The sequence below is a fragment of the Rhinolophus sinicus genome, chromosome 8 (genome assembly GCF_057876585.1).
Source record: "Rhinolophus sinicus isolate RSI-liver-muscle chromosome 8, RSI-T2T, whole genome shotgun sequence".
NCBI classification, from domain to species: Eukaryota; Metazoa; Chordata; class Mammalia; order Chiroptera; family Rhinolophidae; genus Rhinolophus; species Rhinolophus sinicus.
In genome coordinates this window covers 41,064,347-41,084,976 of record NC_142508.1, presented here as the reverse complement: position 1 = coordinate 41,084,976, position 20,630 = coordinate 41,064,347, and the positions used below count along the sequence as shown (strand labels likewise).

The 20,630-nt window shown below is 57.7% G+C and overlaps 1 protein-coding gene across 2 annotated transcripts in view; it reads left to right on the top strand.

Annotated features, from left to right (window-relative positions):
• Window positions 1-20,630, top strand: part of PPP1R37 (protein phosphatase 1 regulatory subunit 37) — a 41,169-nt gene extending 20,539 nt beyond the window's left edge. Inside the window, exons 1-13 of one of the 2 annotated variants that reach the window (XM_074314152.2) lie at window positions 11,943-12,030; window positions 13,085-13,182; window positions 14,633-14,678; window positions 14,897-14,997; window positions 15,663-15,782; window positions 16,050-16,200; window positions 16,287-16,442; window positions 17,469-17,581; window positions 18,176-18,317; window positions 18,416-18,582; window positions 18,707-19,418; window positions 19,733-19,823; window positions 19,913-20,552. In XM_074314152.2, coding sequence (XP_074170253.1) covers window positions 11,958-12,030; window positions 13,085-13,182; window positions 14,633-14,678; window positions 14,897-14,997; window positions 15,663-15,782; window positions 16,050-16,200; window positions 16,287-16,442; window positions 17,469-17,581; window positions 18,176-18,317; window positions 18,416-18,582; window positions 18,707-19,418; window positions 19,733-19,815 — 1,962 coding nt within the window. In that variant the 5' untranslated portion in view covers window positions 11,943-11,957 and the 3' untranslated portion in view covers window positions 19,816-19,823; window positions 19,913-20,552. Of the gene's footprint in view, window positions 1-11,942; window positions 12,031-13,084; window positions 13,183-14,632; window positions 14,679-14,896; window positions 14,998-15,662; window positions 15,783-16,049; window positions 16,201-16,286; window positions 16,443-17,468; window positions 17,582-18,175; window positions 18,318-18,415; window positions 18,583-18,706; window positions 19,419-19,732; window positions 19,824-19,912 lie in introns of those variants that run through there. The other variant, XM_074314151.2, reaches the window with a different exon arrangement.

Below are 20,630 nucleotides of genomic sequence, written 5' to 3'. Positions count from 1 at the left end.
TTTTCCTGAAGAGTCACCTGCAGAGGTTTTTCAGCACAGGCTGCGCTGCTGGAAATCCTCACCTGGGCCGCTGCCCTCATTCTATGGCCAGGCCACCTGGCACCCCGCTGCTCACCCCCAGAGCACCCTGTGGGAATGGGGTACACTGCTCTATGCCAGGTCCCTGGGGGAGCGCCCAGCCTGGGAGGGGAGAAAGGTCCCCCAGGGGTGATAACTGATGTAGGGAGGGCATCCGAGGGCGCTTCCTCCTATCAGCTGAGGAGCCATGGAGCTGACTCTGGAGGCCATAGCGGCCCAGCAGTGAAAGAGGATGGCGCCTGGAGTGTGGTCACAACGCCATCTCTCTGGACTTCCTTCGCTTTGTATTAAGTGGGGGTCCAGTCATGTCCCTTTCCTGGGGCTGCTGTGAAGCTTCAGTGAGCTCGGTCACACGCAGGGGCTGCCTGGGTGATGGCTTCATAAATGTAAGTTGTCAGTGGGGTCCCGGCAGAACATGGAGACACTGCCGTCACCAGGCTTGCGCGGGGAGCCCCAGTTTCTGCCCCCCCCCCGTGCCTCAGAATTCTCCCCTGACAACCCCCCTTTAGCAGTCCTGTCCCTCGGGATGTGGGCGTGAGACCCGTGTTCCGGTTCCTTCCTTCTGCTCAATTTTGCTGAGCACCTGCTGGGCCAGGCCCTCGGGAGCCCCCCAGGCTGGGCCTGGCTTTGTAATGAGGTCGGGAAAGGCCAGCCTTGCTTCGTCTAACCCAGCCGACAGCGCCGGAGCGAGCCAGGTTTCCCTCCCAGCCCGAATGCGGCCTCTCGGCCCCTTGTCGGCCACCAGCTCTGAGCAGCTGCCTTTTTTTTTTTCTTCCTTCCATTTAATTTGTTATTTTGGGCATTTTCAGACATACAGACAAGTTGGAGTGTAATGAACCTGATGAACCCACTTCCCGGCTTCAAAAATGATCAGTACGTGGCAATCTTTCTCCTCCATGCTGCCCCACCCCGTTATTTTGCAGCAAATCCTAGATGTCTAGCATTTCACCTACACATTTTTCTGAATTGCTTCTGAAACACACAGCCCCCACCAGCCGCCTTCTGTCCCCTGATGTCACCTCCTGCAGGCCCAGGACGAGACCACCAGGAAGGTGGCCAGGTTGGGGCTGTGCTCTCAGTGACCCTGCACGTGGTGAGTGGCCGTACGTAGTCCTGGCTCCCCACTGAAAGGAGGCCTGCACCCCAGGAGGTGGCTTTGGGCTGCCGGGGAGTCTGGGGAAGCCGCTGGGGGCTTCTGTCCGTGACTCCCACGCTGCTTTGCTTGCTCCATCTCTGGGCTAGTTTGCTTTTTAACAATGAGCGCAGGTTTCTATTTTCCCTCTTTATTTCATAAAAGGTGGCGCTCATACACACGCTCTTCTCCTTGCTTTTGCCACGTAATGTATCTTGGCTGCTGTTTTCTGTTGGCTCACGGAGAGCGAGCGTCCTCACTGTCTGTGGCTGTCGACAGCAGGGGAGCTGGGCTTACTGACTGCTGCCCATTGATGGGGAGTGGTGTCGGTTCCAGTTCTACCTTTGCAATAACGTTGCAATGAAGAACCTTATAGGTATATAATTTAGCACCTTCGCAAGTCTCTTAGGGTGGATCTCCAGGAATGGAGTGGATAGAGCCAACGGGATATGCATTTGTATGTGGGAACTTTGGTATGGCCAAATTGCCTTCGAAAGGGGTTGTACTGTTTAGCACATACACCCTCGGCTCAAGGCGCACTGTGTTCCCAGCCTCACGGGCAGCGTGTGCTGCTGTGCAGCCTGTGGGTGTTGGCCTGTCTGGTAGGTGACGGATAGGATGTGGGCGCACTTGCATGGAATTTGTATTTCTCTTATTCTAAAAACCACCTCGTGTTTGAGAATTCTGGACCCCAGTACTTTGATTTGGGAAAGGGACTTAAAGGGGCCCTCTCAGAGGGTTAGAAGGGGGAGTTCGATGGGCTCCCACAGTGAAGGGCCCCTTGCCACCCGAGGGTCCAGCCCCGTGGGGGAGAATCCAGGATGAGGGGAATGGCAAGTAGATGAGGATGAGATCTGCCTCTGCCTTCAGCTGGAAAAGTATCTCTGGGCAGGTCGCTTCTGGTTGTTGAGCCTCCCCTGGAATGGGGCTGATTTCTAAGGGCGGTGAGGAGGCATAGATGAGCTCAGGTCCATAAATCACTTCGTCTGGGAGTAGGTGCAAAATGATGGCTCCACAGAGCATCCGAGAGGCCCCCCAGCAGTGTGTGTTCCCTCCCCCCTCCTCCTGTGCTGCGTGAGGATTCTGGGGGTGGAGGGAGGCGTGGGAAGGAGCAGTGTTTGCAAATGGGGACCCTGGTAAAGAGATGGGGTCTGTGTACAGACCTGGAGTCAAAAACCTCACCTGGGCTGAGGGCCTTTCCTCCTCGGCCTTCATCTCTCACGTGTGAGGCATATGATCTTGGGCGCAGGCCCAGAAACGGAGCCCTGCAGCGTTCACAGCAGAGGAGCATGTGGGGAGGATGTCACCAGGCAGGTGGAGAACTGGCCCTGGGTTGGGCAGCCTAAGCTGGGGGGTTCCCTAAATACAGGAAGGAGGCTAGAGGCTGGGAGTACCTCCCGCACCCTGGAGAAACTGACCAGACAGACCCCCCCACACACACCCAGGGTTCTCCAGTCAAGGACCTGAGGGGCCTGGAGGTGGCCATGGACAGAGGTGAACCACTGGTGTGATGCCAGGTGCCCCGCAGTGGCCTTCTGTGGCTGCTCAGCAGGATTGGCTCGGAGAGCTGGGTTTGAGTACACTTGGCCTGCCCATGGGTCCCTTCCGATAAAGATACCATGTTTCCCCAAAAATAAGACCTAGTGGGACCATCAGCTCGAATGCTCTTTTGGAGCAAAAATTAATATAGGACCCGGTTTTATTTTACTATAATATAAGGCTGGGTCTTATATTAATTTTTGCTCCAAAAGATGCATTATTGCTGATGGTCGACTAGGTCTTATTTTCAGGGAAATGGGATACTCCCGTGTGAAGCCTGGTCTTAGGAGGCCAGCTGGATTGGTCCTTATATGGCTTCTGAGAGCCCCTCAGATCCAGCTTCTGTGCCTAAGGCATCCTGGGAAAAGGCTTGGAGGTGGGAATGAGGAAGATCCAGACCGGAGCAGCAGAAGACGCGTGGCTCTGCAGGGACAGAGACCACGCACAGTTTATCTGCAGAAGTGGTGGGGCCTCGTGCACAGGAACCCCACAAAAGGCTTTGTGGGTGCTCTCTGCCTCCTCTGTATTTGAGGCCCCAGGAAGCTTCTTTGCGCGTCTGTCTCTTTCCTGTTCTGTCCCCCCCACGTCTGGGGAAGCCCAGGCCATGGAGGGGTGCATTGTGGGAGTGCAGGAAGGAACCAGCACCTGAGGAAGACGCATGGAAGGCATTTGCTCTGGGCTAAGTGAGTCCATCCGGGACCTCGGCATGTGCACGTCCTCAGGGCCTGAGTGCAGGGCGCGCAGGAGAAAAGGAACCTGCCCTGAGTTCACCCACTGATTTGGGTGGAGTTGGGGGCTCTGATGCCTGTCCTTCAGACTCCAGAGACCCACTCTTCACCCACCCTCTGTTCGCTCATTCTGTCAAATAATGTTTATTGAGCACCTACTGTGCACCCAGTATATACCCTTCTAGGGGAACTTCAGTGAACAGAAGCGCTAAAATCCCTTCCCTCATGGTAGTGTAAGAGCACAGACACATTGTAAAGCTTCATGCTAAGCTGGGAGAAGTGCCACACAGAATGAAGCAGGGTACAGGGATGGCCAGTGACAAAGGGGGCTGTGTTATATAGGGTGGTCAGGGAAGGCCAGGCCCAGAGGATGGGGCGGGCAGTGGGGATCTGAGGTGTAAGAGCGCTCTGAGCAGGACAGCCCGTGCAAAAGCCCTGAGGCTTTGTAAACAGACGAGGATTGTCACTGACACAGGGTGGGGACCTTGACTGTTGTGGCCCCTGAGCCAGGTCTGCCCTCAAATCTCTTGTATAAGAGCTTTGCCACCTTCATCTCTACGATGACACCCCCATCCCATGCTCAGTGCCCGAGGCCCTCAGTGGGCAGCCCTCCCCAGCAGCCTCTTTGCTGACGCCCCTCCGCTCGCACACCCTAACCCTTCCCAATTATGTGGTTTGCTGCCCCAAAGCATGGTACACTCTCCACTCCTGCTTTGTGCACGAAGTTCCCTCTGCCCAGCATGCCTTTCCCTCAGTCTTACTTTTCGACACCTTCTCTGAGTGGCTTTTCTAGACACTTGGCAGCACTCAGACCCCTCCCGCTGCCGGTCCTCCCTTCCCGCATGTTCCCTCCCCCCTCTTCCCTGCTGTTATGTGATGAGGCCTCTGTGTTTGCCTGCCTGACCACACGCAGGCCTCTGGGGCAGGGTTGGGGAGGGGAGATAGGTGGCTCCTTATCGGAGGACTTTGGGTTGGAGGAGAGGGCTGTCCCAGGGTGAGAGCACACCCGTACCCCCCACATGTGGCCCTTGTACCTGTGGTGGTCCTTTGGGGCCGGGTCTCAGCAGGTACCAGGCACCGTGGGGAAACCCCAGGGGGAAGCTCTGCTGAGGGGCTTCCAGGAAACCCAAAGAGAAAGATGGATCCCACTGGTGGTCTCCTGGTCCTTTATTAGAGAAGGCTGCATTTCTTGGCTCCTGGGCCCATCTGTCCAGCCTGAAGCCAAGGGCGTGACAGCCTCTTGGCACCAAAGTGGGTCGCAGACAGCCCTGGCCTTTCCCAGCTGTGTGACTTAGGAGACCAGTTAGCATCCTGAGAGGTTCCGCTCTGCGCAGTGGGTAGTGGGCTGGGTCTCTGCTCTGCAGGATTATGAGGAGGGTTCAAGACTCAGTAACAAAGTGCCTGGCAGAATGTCTGGTGGAGAATGAGGGCGAAATCCAGAGCAGCTGTGTGCAGGCAGCACCCTGAATTTCAGGGCATGTTTCACAAAGTGAGTAGTTCTGACAAGGTCTGGGTGCTGTATCCCACACCTCCGTGGCGTCCTCAGTCAGTGGGAGCTTGAGCTGTCTCCACGGTCATCTCTACATTTGGAGCTGATGGGCCCCCTGGTCAGAACGTCCTGTCCACCTTCAAGGCCCAGTACAGCTGGCAGGTGTGAGCTTGGCCGTCTGTCACTCCTTCACCCTCCCTCGGTGCCTTCTCTGTGCCTGGTCCCATGCTGGGCAGTGTTGGGGACATAGTGTGGAGCATGACCCCGAGGCTGTCTTCCCAGGGCTCACAGTACAGTGGGGAGACAAACTGGTCTTCAGACAGGGACAGCTCAGAATGGGCAGGGCTGCGATGGGGGAGCCCACAGGTGGGGGTCTGACCCAGCCGGGGATCAGCGAGGGCTTCCTGGAGGACGCCTGAGCTGAGTGACATGAGTATAGTCACAGTAAAGAGAGGAAGAGTGTGAAGTGTGATGAAGCACTGGGCCGCCGTTCTGGGAAAAGCGAGTTTGGGATGTGGCTAGAGCACAGTGCCGGCGGGGAGAGAAAGGTCCGGTTCACGAGTGTGGCTTCCAAGAGGCCTCTGAGACCTGCTGCCATGTCACAGCCTGTCTTAGCTCAGCCCAAAGTGTGCGTGTGCCCTCCGAGGGCTTCCATGTCGTCTGCGTGCCCTGGAGGGTAGGGGCCAGGTTGGAGCCATCCCTGTACCCCTCGTGCCAGCACAGCTGGGTGTGCACTGGGCCTTGGGAGATGTTTATTAGGTGGTACCTGAGTTGGAATTCTTCTGGGTCAGAAGCCTAACGCAGGGTGGTTGAAACAAAAAGCAGGGGCATTTGTTGTCTTTTGGACCGGAGGAGTCCTGAATAGTTTGGCTTCGGGCCTGGCTGGCTCCAGGGTCTCAAACATCATCATTGAGAATGTCTCCCTTTACCTCTCAGTTGGCTTGGTTTTCGGAAGGCTGTCCCCCTGCTGGATGCCAGGATGGCCGCCAGCACCTCCCAAAATGGGAGGCCACCATAGCCACCTCGAGGGAAGGGAGCTCGTCTTTCCTGATACCGTGTTTCCCCGAAAATAAGACCTAGCTGGGCAATCGGCTCTAATGCGTCTTTTGGAGCAAAAAGCAACATAAGACCCAGTATTATATCGTGTATCATATGTCATATATCATATCACATTACATATTATATATTATACCCGGGACTTATATTAATCTTTGCTCCAAAAGACACCTTAGAGCTGATTGGCTAGATCGTATTTTTGTGGAAACACGGTAGTTCCAACATAGGCCCTGGGACAGGTGTGGCTGGTTCTACAGTCACTGTGAGGGGCTGTGGACAGGGGACCTGTCCAATCCTGGAACCTTTGGAGAAGACAGCAGGAGTGGACATAGTGTGAATGGTCCCACCCGGGATCCTGGGGTGGCATCATGAGGGCAGTGGGGGGCGCAGCACTGGTCTCCCCAAGGAGGGCTCAAGGGGAGGCAGGCCAGTCGGTGCTTCCACAGGCGTCACGGCCAAGGCAGCGCTCACTGTCGGGTGGGCGTGTACCTGACGTGAAGCAGGCCTGGGAGGCTGCTGCAGGTTTGCAGGCTCCGGCCTCCCGGCTTCCCTGTGCCTTGAACACTGGCCTGGGCCCACCTGGGCCAGCGTCCTCCCTGGAAGGTGTGAGTCCCAGCCACCTGGTTAGGGGACGATGGAAAGAGCCTGAGAGCCAGGTGCCCAGGTCCTGCGTGAGACGCTGCCCTGCATGGGCCAGGCCACCCACCTGCCACAGGACTTGGTTTCCTACCTGTCAGGCGGAGTGGTGGTGGTTGTGTCCCCTCAGTGGGGCAGGCACGGAGTGGTGGCACAACTGAAGCAAGCAGTGGGTGGGCAGCCAGGCCCGGGGAGGTCAAGGCTCCAGGCCCTGAGGTGGGGGGCAGGGGACTGGAACCCAGGCCCCTGACTCAGGCCACCCACGCTCTTGCACATGGAGCTGTGACCAGAGGTAATTGGGAGCAGAGCACAGACCTGGCTTTGCTGCGTCCTTGCCCCGCCTCCCTGCCCGGGCTGGGCAGTGTTGGAAAATGCCACAGGGGGCATTTACTTTCTTGTTTTGAAATCAGATAAGTAATACTTGCCTCCATCCTCTCTGTCCATTTGGCCTCTGCCCTCTTGTCCACGTCAGCCTGTCCAGCGTTTCTCAGGCTTGAACCCAGACTCTCTCCCACCCTGTCCCACCCCTATCCTCATGGGTGCCACATCCTGTTGCTTTTGCCTCTAGAATCCTCTGGAATTGGAGCCTCCTGAGTGAGTTCGGGCCCTGGGAGTTCAGGCAGACCTGGGGGGGGAGGGGGACCGGGGAATTGATGTTTCCTAACTAGACGTGTGAAGTTTTGGAGTAGGTCATCGCTGCATGTACCTCAGCGTTCAAAAGGTATAAACAGGTATATGAAGAAAAGTCAGCTTGTCTCCCCTCCCCCCTTAGCTTCCCCAGCAAAACCTTCTTAAAAGCAGCCACCCCGTTTCTCGCATGTCCTTCCAGAAGCGTCTGGGACAGAGCCTAACAAACTACAGCCTGAGCTGGTTGCCTGATTTTATAAATAAAGTTTTATTTGAACACGTCCATGCTCATTTGTTTACATACTGTCTGGCTGCTTTCCTTTTACAGCGGCAGACTTGAGCAGCTGTGAAAGGCTGTGTACCCTGCAAAGCCTAAACTGTTTACTGTCTGGCCCGGTAAGAAAGGACGTGCCCTGCGGTGGGACTCCACAGCTCTGCGTGTGCGTGTAAACTCAAGTTAGACCTGGGTTTGAAGTCTTCTACCCCTTGTACAAACTGTGAGCCTGCCCTCTGAGAGAAGGGTAATAAAGGATGGTCCTTGGAATGGTTGGGGAGCTTTGTGGGGTACAGCTAGCAGGGGGCCCAGCGGCAGGGGATCGAGCAGGGGATGCCTGGGCCCTGGTGGCTTCGGGAACTGCTGTTTTCCACAACTCAGGCTCCCAGCCTGTTAGCCGTTCCCTGTCCTGCCTCAGGTTGTCGCCAGAGTGGAAGGGCACTTACAGGGAACACCACACTCGTCACCTCTTCTGTGCTGATCCCAACGGCCTCCCTTTTGGGGGGCACAGTGAGCTCCTCCTGGGTCTCCAGAGGACCCCCATTCCTGTACAGTACAATCTTCCCCAAACCTTGACTAGCTCCTGTCACTGCTCTACACCCAGCCCGGTGGCTCCTGTCTCGTGCAGAGACTGAAGTCCTCACCGCGGCCACCGTGTTCCCTCCTCACCGCCCACCTGCGCCTCCTGTGCGCTGGCCTTTTGGTGCCCTGGGTTGGGCCAGGCCTGCTGCCACCCCTCACACTACCCTCCCTCCCAGGGGTCGCGGCCACTGCTGTGTCTGGGGCTGTCTCATCCGTGTCCCCCACTAGCTGCTGAAGCGCCAGCGGTGAGAGCTGGCCCCCTTCCCTGTTGTCCCCACCCCACTGTTGCTTCCTGGTCTTCGACTCCCACTTGGATGGGTGACTGTCTCCCCCAGCTTCACGCTGGCCGGGGTGGCCTGGGGCATCGCCGCCCCCTGGTGTCCAGCTGTCCTTGCATCTCGTGGGTGCCTTTGCACCTGTCTGCAAAGAGAGAGACTTCTCTGCCTGTCACCTGATTCCTGGCATTGGGTTTCTGTCTGTCCCTTTGTGAGGAGGTGGGGGGAGGGGCCGTGTTTGCCCCACATGCTCTTCCTGGGAAACTGGTGCCAGCTGCTAGGGCAGCAGAGGCTCATCCCTGCAGGAGGCCCTGCCTGCCAGCTGCTGCGCAGCATGTTCCCCCCCCCCCCCCAGCTCACACCTTCCTCTTGGCCCTGCCAGAGTCCAGGGGTCCCCACAGCCTGCCTGTGCCACTGGCCCCTTCCTCCTCCTCAAGGGACTGAGAGAATGAAGCTGTGTCCCAGTTTCAGAGCAAGACAGGTCTGGGTGTACGTTCCAGTCCTGCCGCTTCTGGCTCTGTGACCTTGGGCAGACAACTTGTCCTCTCTGAGCTTGCTCCCCCTTAATATAAAAGGGAGCTATAACTGTGCCAACCTCATAGGATCGTGGAGCTGGCTAAATGAAACTCTGCATGGAAAGTTCCAGCATTGTGCCTTCCATAGAGTTAAGTTCCCAGTACCTAGAAGTGGTGACCATCATCGTCACCTTTTTCTCCGGTTGTGTCTCCTGCTGAATCCGATCCAGCACTGTGCCGTTGGTGCCAGCTGCTTAGCGGGTGCCCTCACGTCTTTATCTCCTGAGACGCTGCAAGTGTCCGTTTCAGGGAGGGAAAGAAGTCACTGCGACTGGTTATCACAGCCTCACTAGGACAGCGATTGGAATGGGGTCTTACCTCTGCACAGCCCGTCCCCAGCTCGCACAGCAGCCTCCCCCCCTCACACACCACCGTCCACCTCCTCCGATCGCTGACCTCCTGCCTCTGCTGAAGTTGGACCTTCAGAGCCTGGGACTTGGGAGTTGAGTGAACACATTGGAGCCCTGACCTGGACATGCACGTTTGTCCACCGCACACACCCATGTGTCCTCCTGCCTCACCAAGCATTCTGTCCCTGCACAGGTGCTTTATGGGCCTGTCCTGGGTCCTTGTCTTCCAGTGGGGGTGGGGACACACGCCAGCGAGGACGCATTTGCTGAGCGCTCCCAAGTGTGTGCTCAGCTCCGGTCTGAGGGACAGACTCCGTTACCCTGGGTGAGTTAACTCATCCCTGTTTTAAGGAGAAGGCGATTGAGGCCCAGGGTTAAATCACTGTGCTCAGTCTCCGTTTAATGTGGGAGCCAGGATTCAACCGCAGACACTCTGGCTTAGAGTCTGTGTTCTTAACTACTTTCTGAGACCCCACATCCAGGAGAGGAACTGGAGAGGCCCTGTCTGAGGTCGCAGTGCGGGAGGGCGGCAGCGAGGGTTCAGGCCCCAGTCGCTTCGGGCCAGAGCTGTGTCATCCCCACTTTGCAGCACTGTCCTTCGCTGCCTGGCCGTGGGGCTCCCACCTGGGCCTTTCACCGCGGCCCCACGCCTCAGCCTTTGCACTGCTTGTGGTTCCCTTGCATTGTAGTCCCCAGACATCAGCCCTTCACAGTGTTTTCCTCTGATCACTTCATCACAGATGAACAGGGGTGTGTAGGAGCCAGCCGCCTGCGCTGCTCCCTACTCTGCTAGCTTGTGTCGTGCTTGGATGGCGCCTGGCGCAGCGCAGGTGCTATAGAAATGCTATATATTATTTCTCTGAACTGCTGTTCCCTTGCCATTATTTCTTAAATTAGTTCATTTTTTATTTGAATATATTTCATCTCCTTCCCAAAGAATAATATACGCAGAATGCTGTTTTTGACGTGGTAGTTCTTTTTTCCTTAATACATGAATGAAATACACATACGTATGCTAACTATAAGGTCATGCTCGAGCCACCCAACACCCATGTATTTTCACTGGTGATGTGGCAGGCTCACGATGTGCTCGTGATGCTGTTGGGGAAATTGAGGCAGGGCGGGGGTGTGCCCAGGCTGACAAGACTGACAGCCCCCACGCTTGTTCCTTTAGTGTCTTTCCCCAGTGCTGCTCCTACGTCAAGTGTGTTCGTCGCCATCAGACAAAAGTGATAAAATGCAATTCTCATTTAGTCATCAGAGGGCACCAAACCCCTTCTCTGAGCCTGTCTGCCCCTCCGACCCCTTTCCCCTCAGTTTCCCCTTCTGTAAATGGGTAGGCAGGTCCAACCTTCTGAGCTTTGGCTGTGACCTGTTTGAGGCTATGCCTTCATCCAAACCTGGTGGATAGTTGGATGGCAGGTTAGAGACCTGGGCCACGAGCTCACCAGGAGGATCTTTGTGGACTTTGGGAGTGAGACGGGGAGCTTGGCTCAGCCTGGGCAGTCAGGGAGGGCTTCCTGGAGGAAAGCACATCAAAGCTGACACCTCCACGACCGATGGCAGTTTGAGGGTTTACTTAGATGCCCCTTGTTCCCTGCAGACTAAGTTGTTGACAACTGCTAGTGGTGATCCTACGTTAGTACATGTGTTCAGTCCTGCTTCATCCCCATCTGACCGGACCAGGCCAATGCAGCCTGGGGCCTTGATGGAGTGAGTGTATCTAGAGGAGAGGTTTTCCTTTCCCGTTGGCCATCTGATTAAGCCTATGGACCCCCTCTTGGAGTGATGATTTTTAAAGGCAAAAAATAAAATAGAATTGCAGAGGGTGCCAGTTAAAATACAGTTAGCTAAATTTTTTTTTACTTGTAATCTAGTGTTTATGCTCTTCTTCATTGACATGAAATACCAGGAGATAGTGGCAGCTCTAACGACCACCATTTCAAAGTAGTGAACGTTCAAAAGCTGTAATCATGTTAGATGATGGGGAAACATCGGTCATATCTCTTGATGACAGAGTCGCAGGGCCTGCTAAACACTGTATTCTCTCTCTGTCTGTCTCTCTCTTTCTCTCTCTCTCATTAATAAGAAGGAAATGCTACATTTCATTTTAGTTTGGTTACTGAAAATAAAGAGGCAATGTTTCCCCACTGAGGTTCATGGACCCTGCTTAGCTGGACTCCCTGAAGCCGCTGCTCTAGTCCCAAGGGCTGCCTTCCAGCAAGGCCAGCTCCCATTCCCTCCCCCCCGCCCCAGAGCTGGGGGCCACCAAACACATGGGCACATGTCAGAGATAGGTTCGCAGGAGGACAGCTGTCATTGGGAAGGCTGCTCATGGCCTGCAGTTGTACCGGAGGAGGAAGTGAGGGGCGAGGGCCTGGCTGGACCTCTGGGGAGGCGGGGCTCTGTGGACTTCTTTCCTCAGCACATGGTTCCAGCCTCCCCACCCTCACCCAGCACAGTGGAGAGCAAGTTGCGGAGCACATGTTCGACTCTGTCCTGTACCAGCTGCCTGGCCCCAGGGAAGCAGCTTTCCTTCCCTGGACCTCAGTTTCCTCTCCTAGGAAACAGGGCGATGCTTGATGAGATCGGGGTGCACGACCTCTGGCCAGAGCAATGGCTGGAGGGAGAGTCTGCTCGGAGATGCTTACCCAAAAGCTCTGCAGCGCCGGGCCAGGATGGCAGCAGGGTAAGGGAAGGCCTTCTTCCCTGCCCCCCGCGCCCCTCCCCCCCGTGCCCACTCCATTCCCCTGACCCCAAAGCTTTGTGTCCCTCCCCTGCTCAGAGCCTCTCCGTCCTGCTTTTTTGGCTGACCCAGGGTAAAATCCAAGATCTGAGAGCCAAAAACTGAAAACAGTACAAATGTCTCATCACCTGGTGAATGGTACATCAGACAGTACTGGCAAGGAGCCCAGACTTAAAATCCTTATGCTCCATGAAGGAGTCCACAAAGGCTACGTAACTCTTTATCTCCGTTTTTATGAAATGTCCAGAAAAGACAAATCTGTGCAGGCAGAAAGGCCAGCCATATCTTTCCCCATGGAGGTGGGCCCTGGGCTGCCTAAAGCCTGGGCTGGGCAGCTGTTCTGTTTGGGCAGCTGCTGAGTTTTAGTTGAGTTATGAAAATAAGCTGAGTAGCCATCAGGGAAGGTTTCACTAGTGAGTGTGCTTCAGGAGTAGGGACTCCGAGAGGCCACGTGGCATCGCAATGGAGAGCTGAGCTTGAAGTCTGGCTCTGGCACTTCCCAGCTGTGTGACCTTGGGCTAGATGCTTCACCTCTCTGAGCTCAGCTTCCTCATAGGGCTGAATACAGATTCATTCTCATCCAAAAAAATTTAAAAAATCAAACATCTGCTCTGGGCCTGGCCCTGGGCCGGACAGTGTTAGGTGGTGACCATGACAGCACCAGCACTGCTCTTGGGGGGCTCCTACTTTAGTGGGGGAAACAGCTGACAAGTAGAAAATTGTGTGATAGTAATTGTGTATTGTTTGTGTGAAGCTGCTGAAGGAGCTGTGGGGAACGGAGGGTGGGGTGACTTGGTTTCAGGGTGCCCAGGAACACCTCCCCAGGACAGCATTGGCAGTGAGGGGCCTCCATGGGAGGACAGAGCTCAGTGGGTTGTTGGAAGGGGCGTTTTGGAGGCTGAGTGGGGAAGGGGGTACCCACAGAGGCTGGAGGCGAGAGGGGTGAAAGGGGCCCAGAATATGGAGTGTCACAGGCTGGGGTCCTCTGTGTCCACAGCCCAGAATGTGACCGTGGACGAGGTCATCAGCGCCTACAAGCAGGCCTGCCAGAAGCTGAACTGCAGACAGATCCCCAAGCTCCTCAGGCAGCTCCAGGTATGCCAGGCAGGAGGAGAGGGAGGGGTAGAGAGGAGGGGGGGTCCCTGGAGTAAAGCTGCCCTCCACCCACCTCCCAGCAGCCTCTGGACCTCTGGTGTCTGCCCCAGCAGGAGAGGTCGAACGAAGCTCTCCCACTGCCCAGCCTGCTCACCTAGCCAGGGGCCCGTGTAAATGCATCTTGGAAAACCCTCTGTTCAGTTGTAAAAATAATCAGGCTCTTCACAGATACATAAACACTATAGAATTATATCAAGTAAGAATTTCAAGTATCCATCATTCCCCAAAAGAAATTCTGTTCCTCAGGGGAAAAGCCATGTATATGACATTTATTCTTAAAAGCCTGAATTATAAAAGCAATGTATATTCTCTAATTTTTTAAACATCACAATATACTACAGACATGAAAAGCAAAATCCACTTCTTCCCAAAGTCCCATTCCCCAGGAGTCCCCATGGGTGACAGCTAGGGCTTTTGTCCTCTGGCCTTTCCTGGGCATTTGCAAGAGGGCAGGTCACTATCTAGAGGTGCAGACAGAGGGTAGTCTATGTTTTTGTATGAATTAGGGTATTACTGTATCTGTGGCAGGCTCACCCCCCGCCATCTCCTGCAGCTGCCTCTCCTCTGGCCCACCAAGCCTGGCCATGTTGGTAAAACCCTGCCGCAGTGCCTTCCCTCTGGGTGGGACATTCCAAAATGTTTCTAGATTGCTTGTTTCTAGAGTTGGTGCTCCCTCAGACAACACTGCTGTGAGCAGTCATGCTTGCTGCCCATCTCCATGCACTTGGGTTAGGGGTTCTGTGGAAGATTCCAGAAGAGCTTGTTCAGGGAAAGATGGCCACTCAGTGTGGAAGACAAGAGTGTGGGCCCTGGAGCCTGGTTTAGACCAAGCCTGCCCCTTATTAGCAAGTGACCCTAGGCAAGGCTGGCCTTAGTCTCTTTGTCTGTAGTTTATGGGTTCGTCACAGCACCTACCCTAGGTTGAGGAGTGTGGAGCCCAGAGAACAGGAGCTGGTACCTGTGGGAGTGGGGCTGGGAAGACGTCTGTCTAGTGCCTTTACTCCTCTTTACTGCCTGGTACTCTGCCCTTCACCCCTAGGCTCTCTAGCCTGAACTGTCAGCATTCCCGGCCTCAGCACCTACCACACAGCCTTGGGATTGGCTGTTCCCTCTGCCTGGAACTCCCATCCTCAAGACTCCCGGGGCCTGCTCCCTCTCTCCGTTCAGCTGGGGCAGAGGGCCTGCACCCAGACCATTTCTGGCCCCAGGTCCTGTGGGTGAGGAGCTGCCCCGCTCTCTCAGGCCCTGTGCCCCTCCCTGACCCCAGAACACTGCCTCACCTCAGAAATAGCAGAGCCAGGTTGGAGCCCCAGCTGCCCCACTGTCAGGGTCCAGCCTGGCCCCTGCAGGTGTCTTCCTGCCTTAACCGCCATCCACTCTGCTTTCCCAGGAGTTCACAGACCTCGGACACCGCCTCGACTGCCTGGACCTGAAAGGTGTGTGTCTGGACAGAGGCCTGGAGCCCTTGGGTAGTGGGTGGGGCCATGCCGCCCTGGACTGTGGGCCTGGGCCTGCCACAGAGGGGCTCAGCCAGGCGCTGGGGCTGAGGCTGAGAGAGCTGCGGGGGCAGGTGGCCCTTCCTCCCGCCCTTGGGCCGGAGCCCTCTTCTACCCAGCTACCCAGCACGCATGTACAGTGCTCCATCTCCTCCCAGGTGAAAAGCTCGACTACAGGGCCTGCGAGGCCCTGGAAGAGGTCTTCAAGAGGCTGCAGTTCAAGGTTGTGGATCTGGAGCAGACTAACCTGGATGAAGACGTGAGCGGCCCCTGCCACCATCCTCACCTGCTCCCTGAACTCCTGGCCCCCTAGAGGTTTGGGGCAGCGAGGGCACTGCAGGAGGAGGGCAAAGCTTTTTGAAGGACAGAATGGAGAGTTAGACAATATGAGCAGAGTGGATGGGGGGAGTACTGGGGCTCCAGGGTGGCACCCAGAGAAGGGGTCTTATAGACCCACCTCAAAAGCAGGACCTTTGTACGCAAAGGACAGACCTGGGGAGCCAGGCCTGAGGGGAGCCCTGTTGCCACCAGGAGTCTTTCCAGGACCCCCGTCCCCCAGGCATCACAGCACCTACAGGGGAGAATTTGAGAAACTTCTGGAAGCAGCTTCCCCCATTTATGCCTAGGTGTCCTCATCTCCCCAGACTTGGAGGCCACCAGGAAACCAGGGGTTTGAGCCCCAGGTCTAGAGGAAACAGGAGGGCCAGTGGGAGGGGTCCTAGAAACCCAGGCCCAAGCCCAGGGATGGCAGAGGCCTGGCTGGGTTCCACAGCACATCGGTCCTGGGGGTAAGAGAAAGCAGACTGGCTCCTGCAGGAAGTGGTTCCCGTGACCCGGAGGTGCCGGAGCAGCACCGGGACGTGGCCTGCCTGCTGGCCTTCGGGGCCTCGACCTGAGGCTGAGCCCCGGTGTCCCCGCCTGCAGGGTGCCTCCGCTCTCTTTGACATGATCGAGTACTACGAGTCGGCCACCCACCTCAACATCTCCTTTAACAAGCACATCGGCACGCGGGGCTGGCAGGCCGCCGCCCATATGATGCGCAAGGTGGGCACCCCCACCCCACCCCCCGCCTCTCCAGGGTGGAAGGAGCTCAGGCACAGACGGGTCCAGGCGCTTTGCCAGGGCACCCAGCCCAGCCTCGCTCACCCGCAGGAGCCCAGGCTGGACCTTCCACCTGGGGTTTCCACCAGCCTCAGTTTCCCTGGCTGTAAAACCAGGTGGCCCCGCTGCTCAGTGGGACTGGGGTGGGCGGTCCCTCAGGGCAGGGAAGGCTGGGGCCAGCCTGAGCCAGCCCCGCTCCTGCCCCCCCAGACCAGCTGCCTGCAGTACCTGGACGCCCGCAACACGCCCCTGCTGGACCACTCGGCGCCCTTCGTGGCCCGCGCCCTGCGCATCCGCAGCAGTCTGGCGGTGCTACACCTGGAGAATGCCAGCCTATCGGGACGGCCCCTCATGCTGCTCGGTGAGCCCCGGGCCTGGGAGGCCGGGCTGGGGCTCTGGGCCGGGTCCTTGGGGCAGGACAGTCACGTGCCCCCCCTCCCCCCCCAGCCACGGCCCTGAAGATGAACGTGAACCTGCGGGAGCTGTACTTAGCTGACAACAAGCTCAATGGCTTGCAGGACTCTGCCCAGCTGGGCAACCTGCTCAAATTCAACTGCTCCTTGCAGATCCTGGATCTCCGTAACAACCACGTGCTGGACTCAGGTGTGTGCAAGGCCCACCCACGCCTACTCCAGTCACCCAGCACCCACCATGCCCAGCCAGGTGCTCCATGGTGCTGGACACAGTTGGGGACACAGTGGTGGCCAAGACAATTCCAGCCATCCCCAGGCAGAGAACTCAGGCTGGGCAGGGCGGGGCTACAGGACCCCCAGTCTAGGGGTCAGGGAGGGCGCCCTGGAGGAATGGACAGCTTAGTGGAGACCTGCAGGATGAGGTGAAGTATTGAAAAGATAATTAAAATAATGACAGTCTGGGAAAAGTGCCCTGAAGAAAACAAGCTTGTTGGGATAAGGGACTGTTTAAGGTGTAGGGAGGGGACCTCTAGGTGGCGATATGGAGGCTGAGAACGGAACCAGCCTGGGAAAAGAATGCCAGCAGAGGGCAGCAAGGCCCTGAGGTGGGAAAGAGCTGGGGGAAGAAGCCGCGGTGAGCCAGGGGGTGGATGGGAAGAGAAGAGGAAGTAGTTAGCAGGAGGAATTCGGTTTCTCCATGGGGGCGGGCAGCTGTGACCAGGTTCACTACTGAGCAGAGTTCCCTGGCCTCAGTGTGAAGAAGGGGGCTGTGGGAGGTAGAGTGGGATGGCGAGGCCAGCACCTTCCCCCAGGGCTGCCAGGCCCAGACACCATGTTTATTGAGCACCTATCTATGCCAGGGCTGTCGCCTCCGGCTCCCAGCTATGAGACCTCTGCCCTGGGGAAAGACAGAGCCAAGATAAATTAATAAAATATTAAGTCTGTCAGATGGTGAGATCTGCTCTAGAGAAAAATAAATGTGGGCTGCGCTGGATGGCTGAGGACTGTCTCTTGGGAGAGGGTAATACTCACCCAGAGATCGGAGGCAGGCAGAGATGAGTGTTCCCGGCCCAGGGGTCAGGGGAACAGCATGTGGGGCCCTGCCTATAGGGACCCTAGAAGTGCTGAGTGCTCATAGGGTGGCCGTTGCTCCCACTCGAGTCCCCTGGAGAAGTGCCTGGGCCACAGACGGGACTTGCCCACACACCTCCCACAGGTCTGGCTTACATCTGCGAGGGCCTCAAGGAGCAGAGGAAGGGGCTGGCGACCCTGGTGCTGTGGAACAACCAGCTCACACATACGGGCATGGCTTTCCTGGGCATGACGCTGGTGAGTCAGCCTGCGAGAGGGGAGGGGCCAGTCCTCACCTCACCTCCCCCACCCCAGCTCTCAGCTGTCACCTTCCACCCGTCCTGTCTCAGCCTGGCTCATCCTGCAGGTGTAGGAACCGTTTTGTCTCCTTTCAGCCCCATGTGGCCTTTCCTGCAGTTGCACCCCCTCTTTTCCCTGAGGAAAGTAGCCCTCCTTTCACTGTCTTTTTGCATCCAACCCCATAGATAGCCTAGTACCGTGCTTTGCATGAGGTGAAAATGTTTTGCATAGAAAGTTAATATTTCTGGAAGCCTTCAGTAAGTCTTAAATCTTTTTATGATGCAGTATTTAAAGTAAGCCCACAGGGCACAAAGACTCAAACCCAGGCAGAGAATTCCCCATGGGCAGTCCTTTGGAGGCTGGTGGGGGCAGAGGACGGGTCTGGGTGTGGGGAGTGGACGGGGCAGCTGGCACTTGGGGAGACTTCTAAACACATGAGGAATTCGGTGGTAAGTAGGAGTGTGGCACCGCTGAGGAACGAGTACGTGGGTTTGCCTCTTTCCTGACTGGCCTTCTGGTCTTTTCCTCACTGTCACGCACCGCCCCCCACAGCCACACACGCAGAGCCTGGAAACGCTGAACCTGGGCCACAACCCCATTGGGAACGAGGGCGTCCGCAACCTCAAGAACGGCCTCATTGGCAACCGCAGTGTGCTCCGCCTCGGCCTGGCCTCCACCAAGCTCACATGCGAGGGTAGGACAAGGGGCTGGGCGGAGGGGCCTGGCAGGCCAGGGCGGCGGGCGGCCAGCTGGGCGTGGGCCCGTGGCCAGCCCCTGCGGTCCCCCTCCCAGGCGCGGTGGCAGTGGCGGAGTTCATCGCCGAGAGCCCCCGCCTCCTGAGACTGGACCTGCGGGAGAACGAGATCAAGACGGGCGGGCTCATGGCGCTGTCCTTGGCCCTCAAGGTGAACCACTCCCTGCTGCGCCTGGACCTCGACCGCGAGCCCAAGAAGGAGGCGGTGAGCGGGCTCCCCCTGCGGCCTCGCTGCGGGCAGGTGGGGGCGGGCCTGGCCCAGGGTGGCCGCAGGGCCTGCTCTAGGGACAGGCCACCCAGAGCCCTAGCCAGGCCCACTCCGCCCGCAGGTGAAGAGCTTCATTGAGACCCAGAAGGCGCTGCTCGCAGAGATCCAGAACGGCTGCAAGCGCAACTTCGTGCTGGCGCGAGAGCGGGAGGAGAAGGAGCAGCGGCTGCAGCTGTCGGCCTCCATGCCCGAGATCACGGTCACCGAGCCCCAGCCCGATGACGAGCCGGGGGATGAGCCCGCCACCGAGGCGCAGGAGAATGGGGCCCCGGGCCCTGGGCCTGGCCTGGACTCAGACTCAGACTCAGACTCCGAGGGGGAGGAGGGGGAAGGGGGTGGGGAGGAGCGGGCTGTGGCCCCCGGCCCTGCCCAGGTGCCCCCAACGGACTCCCTGGGCCCTGGGGACAGGAGCCCCCCAGGCAGCCCCTCCTGCCCCACTGAGCAGCGTATTTCCGTGTCCAGTCCGGGCTGGGGCCGCAAAGTATTTGTGGTGACTCGTGTGGAGAGCCCACCTGAGAGAGCAGAGCCCCCTGTGCCACCTGTCCCCAGCCCTCCCTCGCCCCCCGCTTTGTCCTCCCCACCCCCTTCATCTTCCCTACCGCCAGCTGAGGCTATCAGCACTTGGGACCCAGGGTCGTCTGAACCTCAGCCACAGCCACCTCAGTCAGGGCCATCACTGCCCAACGGCCTGAAGCCCGAGTTTGCCCTCGCACTGCCTCCAGAGCCGCCCCCAGGGCCCGAGGCCAAGGCGGGCAGCTGTGGCCTGGAACATGGTGAGAGGAGCTCTGGGGCAGGGTGACCCCTACCCATTAGTGGGCCTCAGTTTACCCCTTTAAAATGGCCCTTGAAGGGAGGGGCAGGAACAAGTGGGACTTGGTCCTCCATCCCCCCCTTGCTCCCCTTGGATCCTGGGAACTCTCCTGGGGGCCTGGGCACGTGAGGTTTGTTGGCTGGAGTCTGATGATCTCAGTGGTGCCCTCGCCTGTGCCACCCTGAGGGTGTGTCTTGGGTAGGGCTGATGGGGACAGGCTGTCATCCCCTCCCTGCCTGCCTGACTGGAGGCCACCTGCATGTTCTACCCACGCAGAAATGAGCTGCTCCAAGAACGAGAGGGAGCTCGAGGAGCTGCTTCTGGAAGCCAGTCAGGAATCTGGGCAGGAGACACTGTGACACTTTAGGTGAGACGAGTAGCAGGGGCGGGGGAGCTGGGGAGCTGGCGATAGAGCCCCGGGCTCTGACAGGCCCCCTCGTTTCTCTTCTCCCCAAGTTCCCTTTTTCCGGTCAGTCTTCGATGAGCTGAGGCCAGAGCCATGAGAATCTGCTCACCCTCACCCCCAGCCCCCGAGGCCTGGGACACCAGGGGTGTGGGGAGCCTCTCTGGGGACCCCCACCCCCCTACAGCAACACTACATCGGGTGCAGAAGCTACAGGGAATGGCCCTCCCCACCCTGACTTAAGCACTTCTATTTATGTGTTCGGCACCCGAAGACTGGACTGGGGGTAGATGGGAGGAGGGGAAGCAGGAGAAGTCTCCAGGGACATGGGTCACAAGGCTGGGGACTTTTCCGGGGGGGCCTGTGGGGCCAGGATTGCCCTGTGGAGGGCAGGAGTCCTGGGTGGTGGTGGGGTGGCCCCTCGGTGTCCCTGGTGCAGGACAAGACAGGAGGCGTGGTGGGAGGGGCGATGAGTGATGGTGGTGGTTGAACTTCTGTAGAACAGCCCCAGATAGCGTGAGGGCTGGGGGTGGGGGGTGGGGAGATGGGAGCAGAGGATCAGAGCTTTCTTTTTCTTAAGTGCAATAAATCTATCAGGGAGCTGGGTGGGGAGCAGCCAGGGTTCTGGAGACCCTGCTGTCCAGGCCACTTGAGGCTGTGCCCTGAGAGGCACTACAACCCAGGGTGGGGAGGGGTGAGGGTGGGGGAGGGGCTGCTCCTGTCGGTGCAACTCTGTTCACACCTTTTCTAATAAACCAGAGCTGGGTTCAC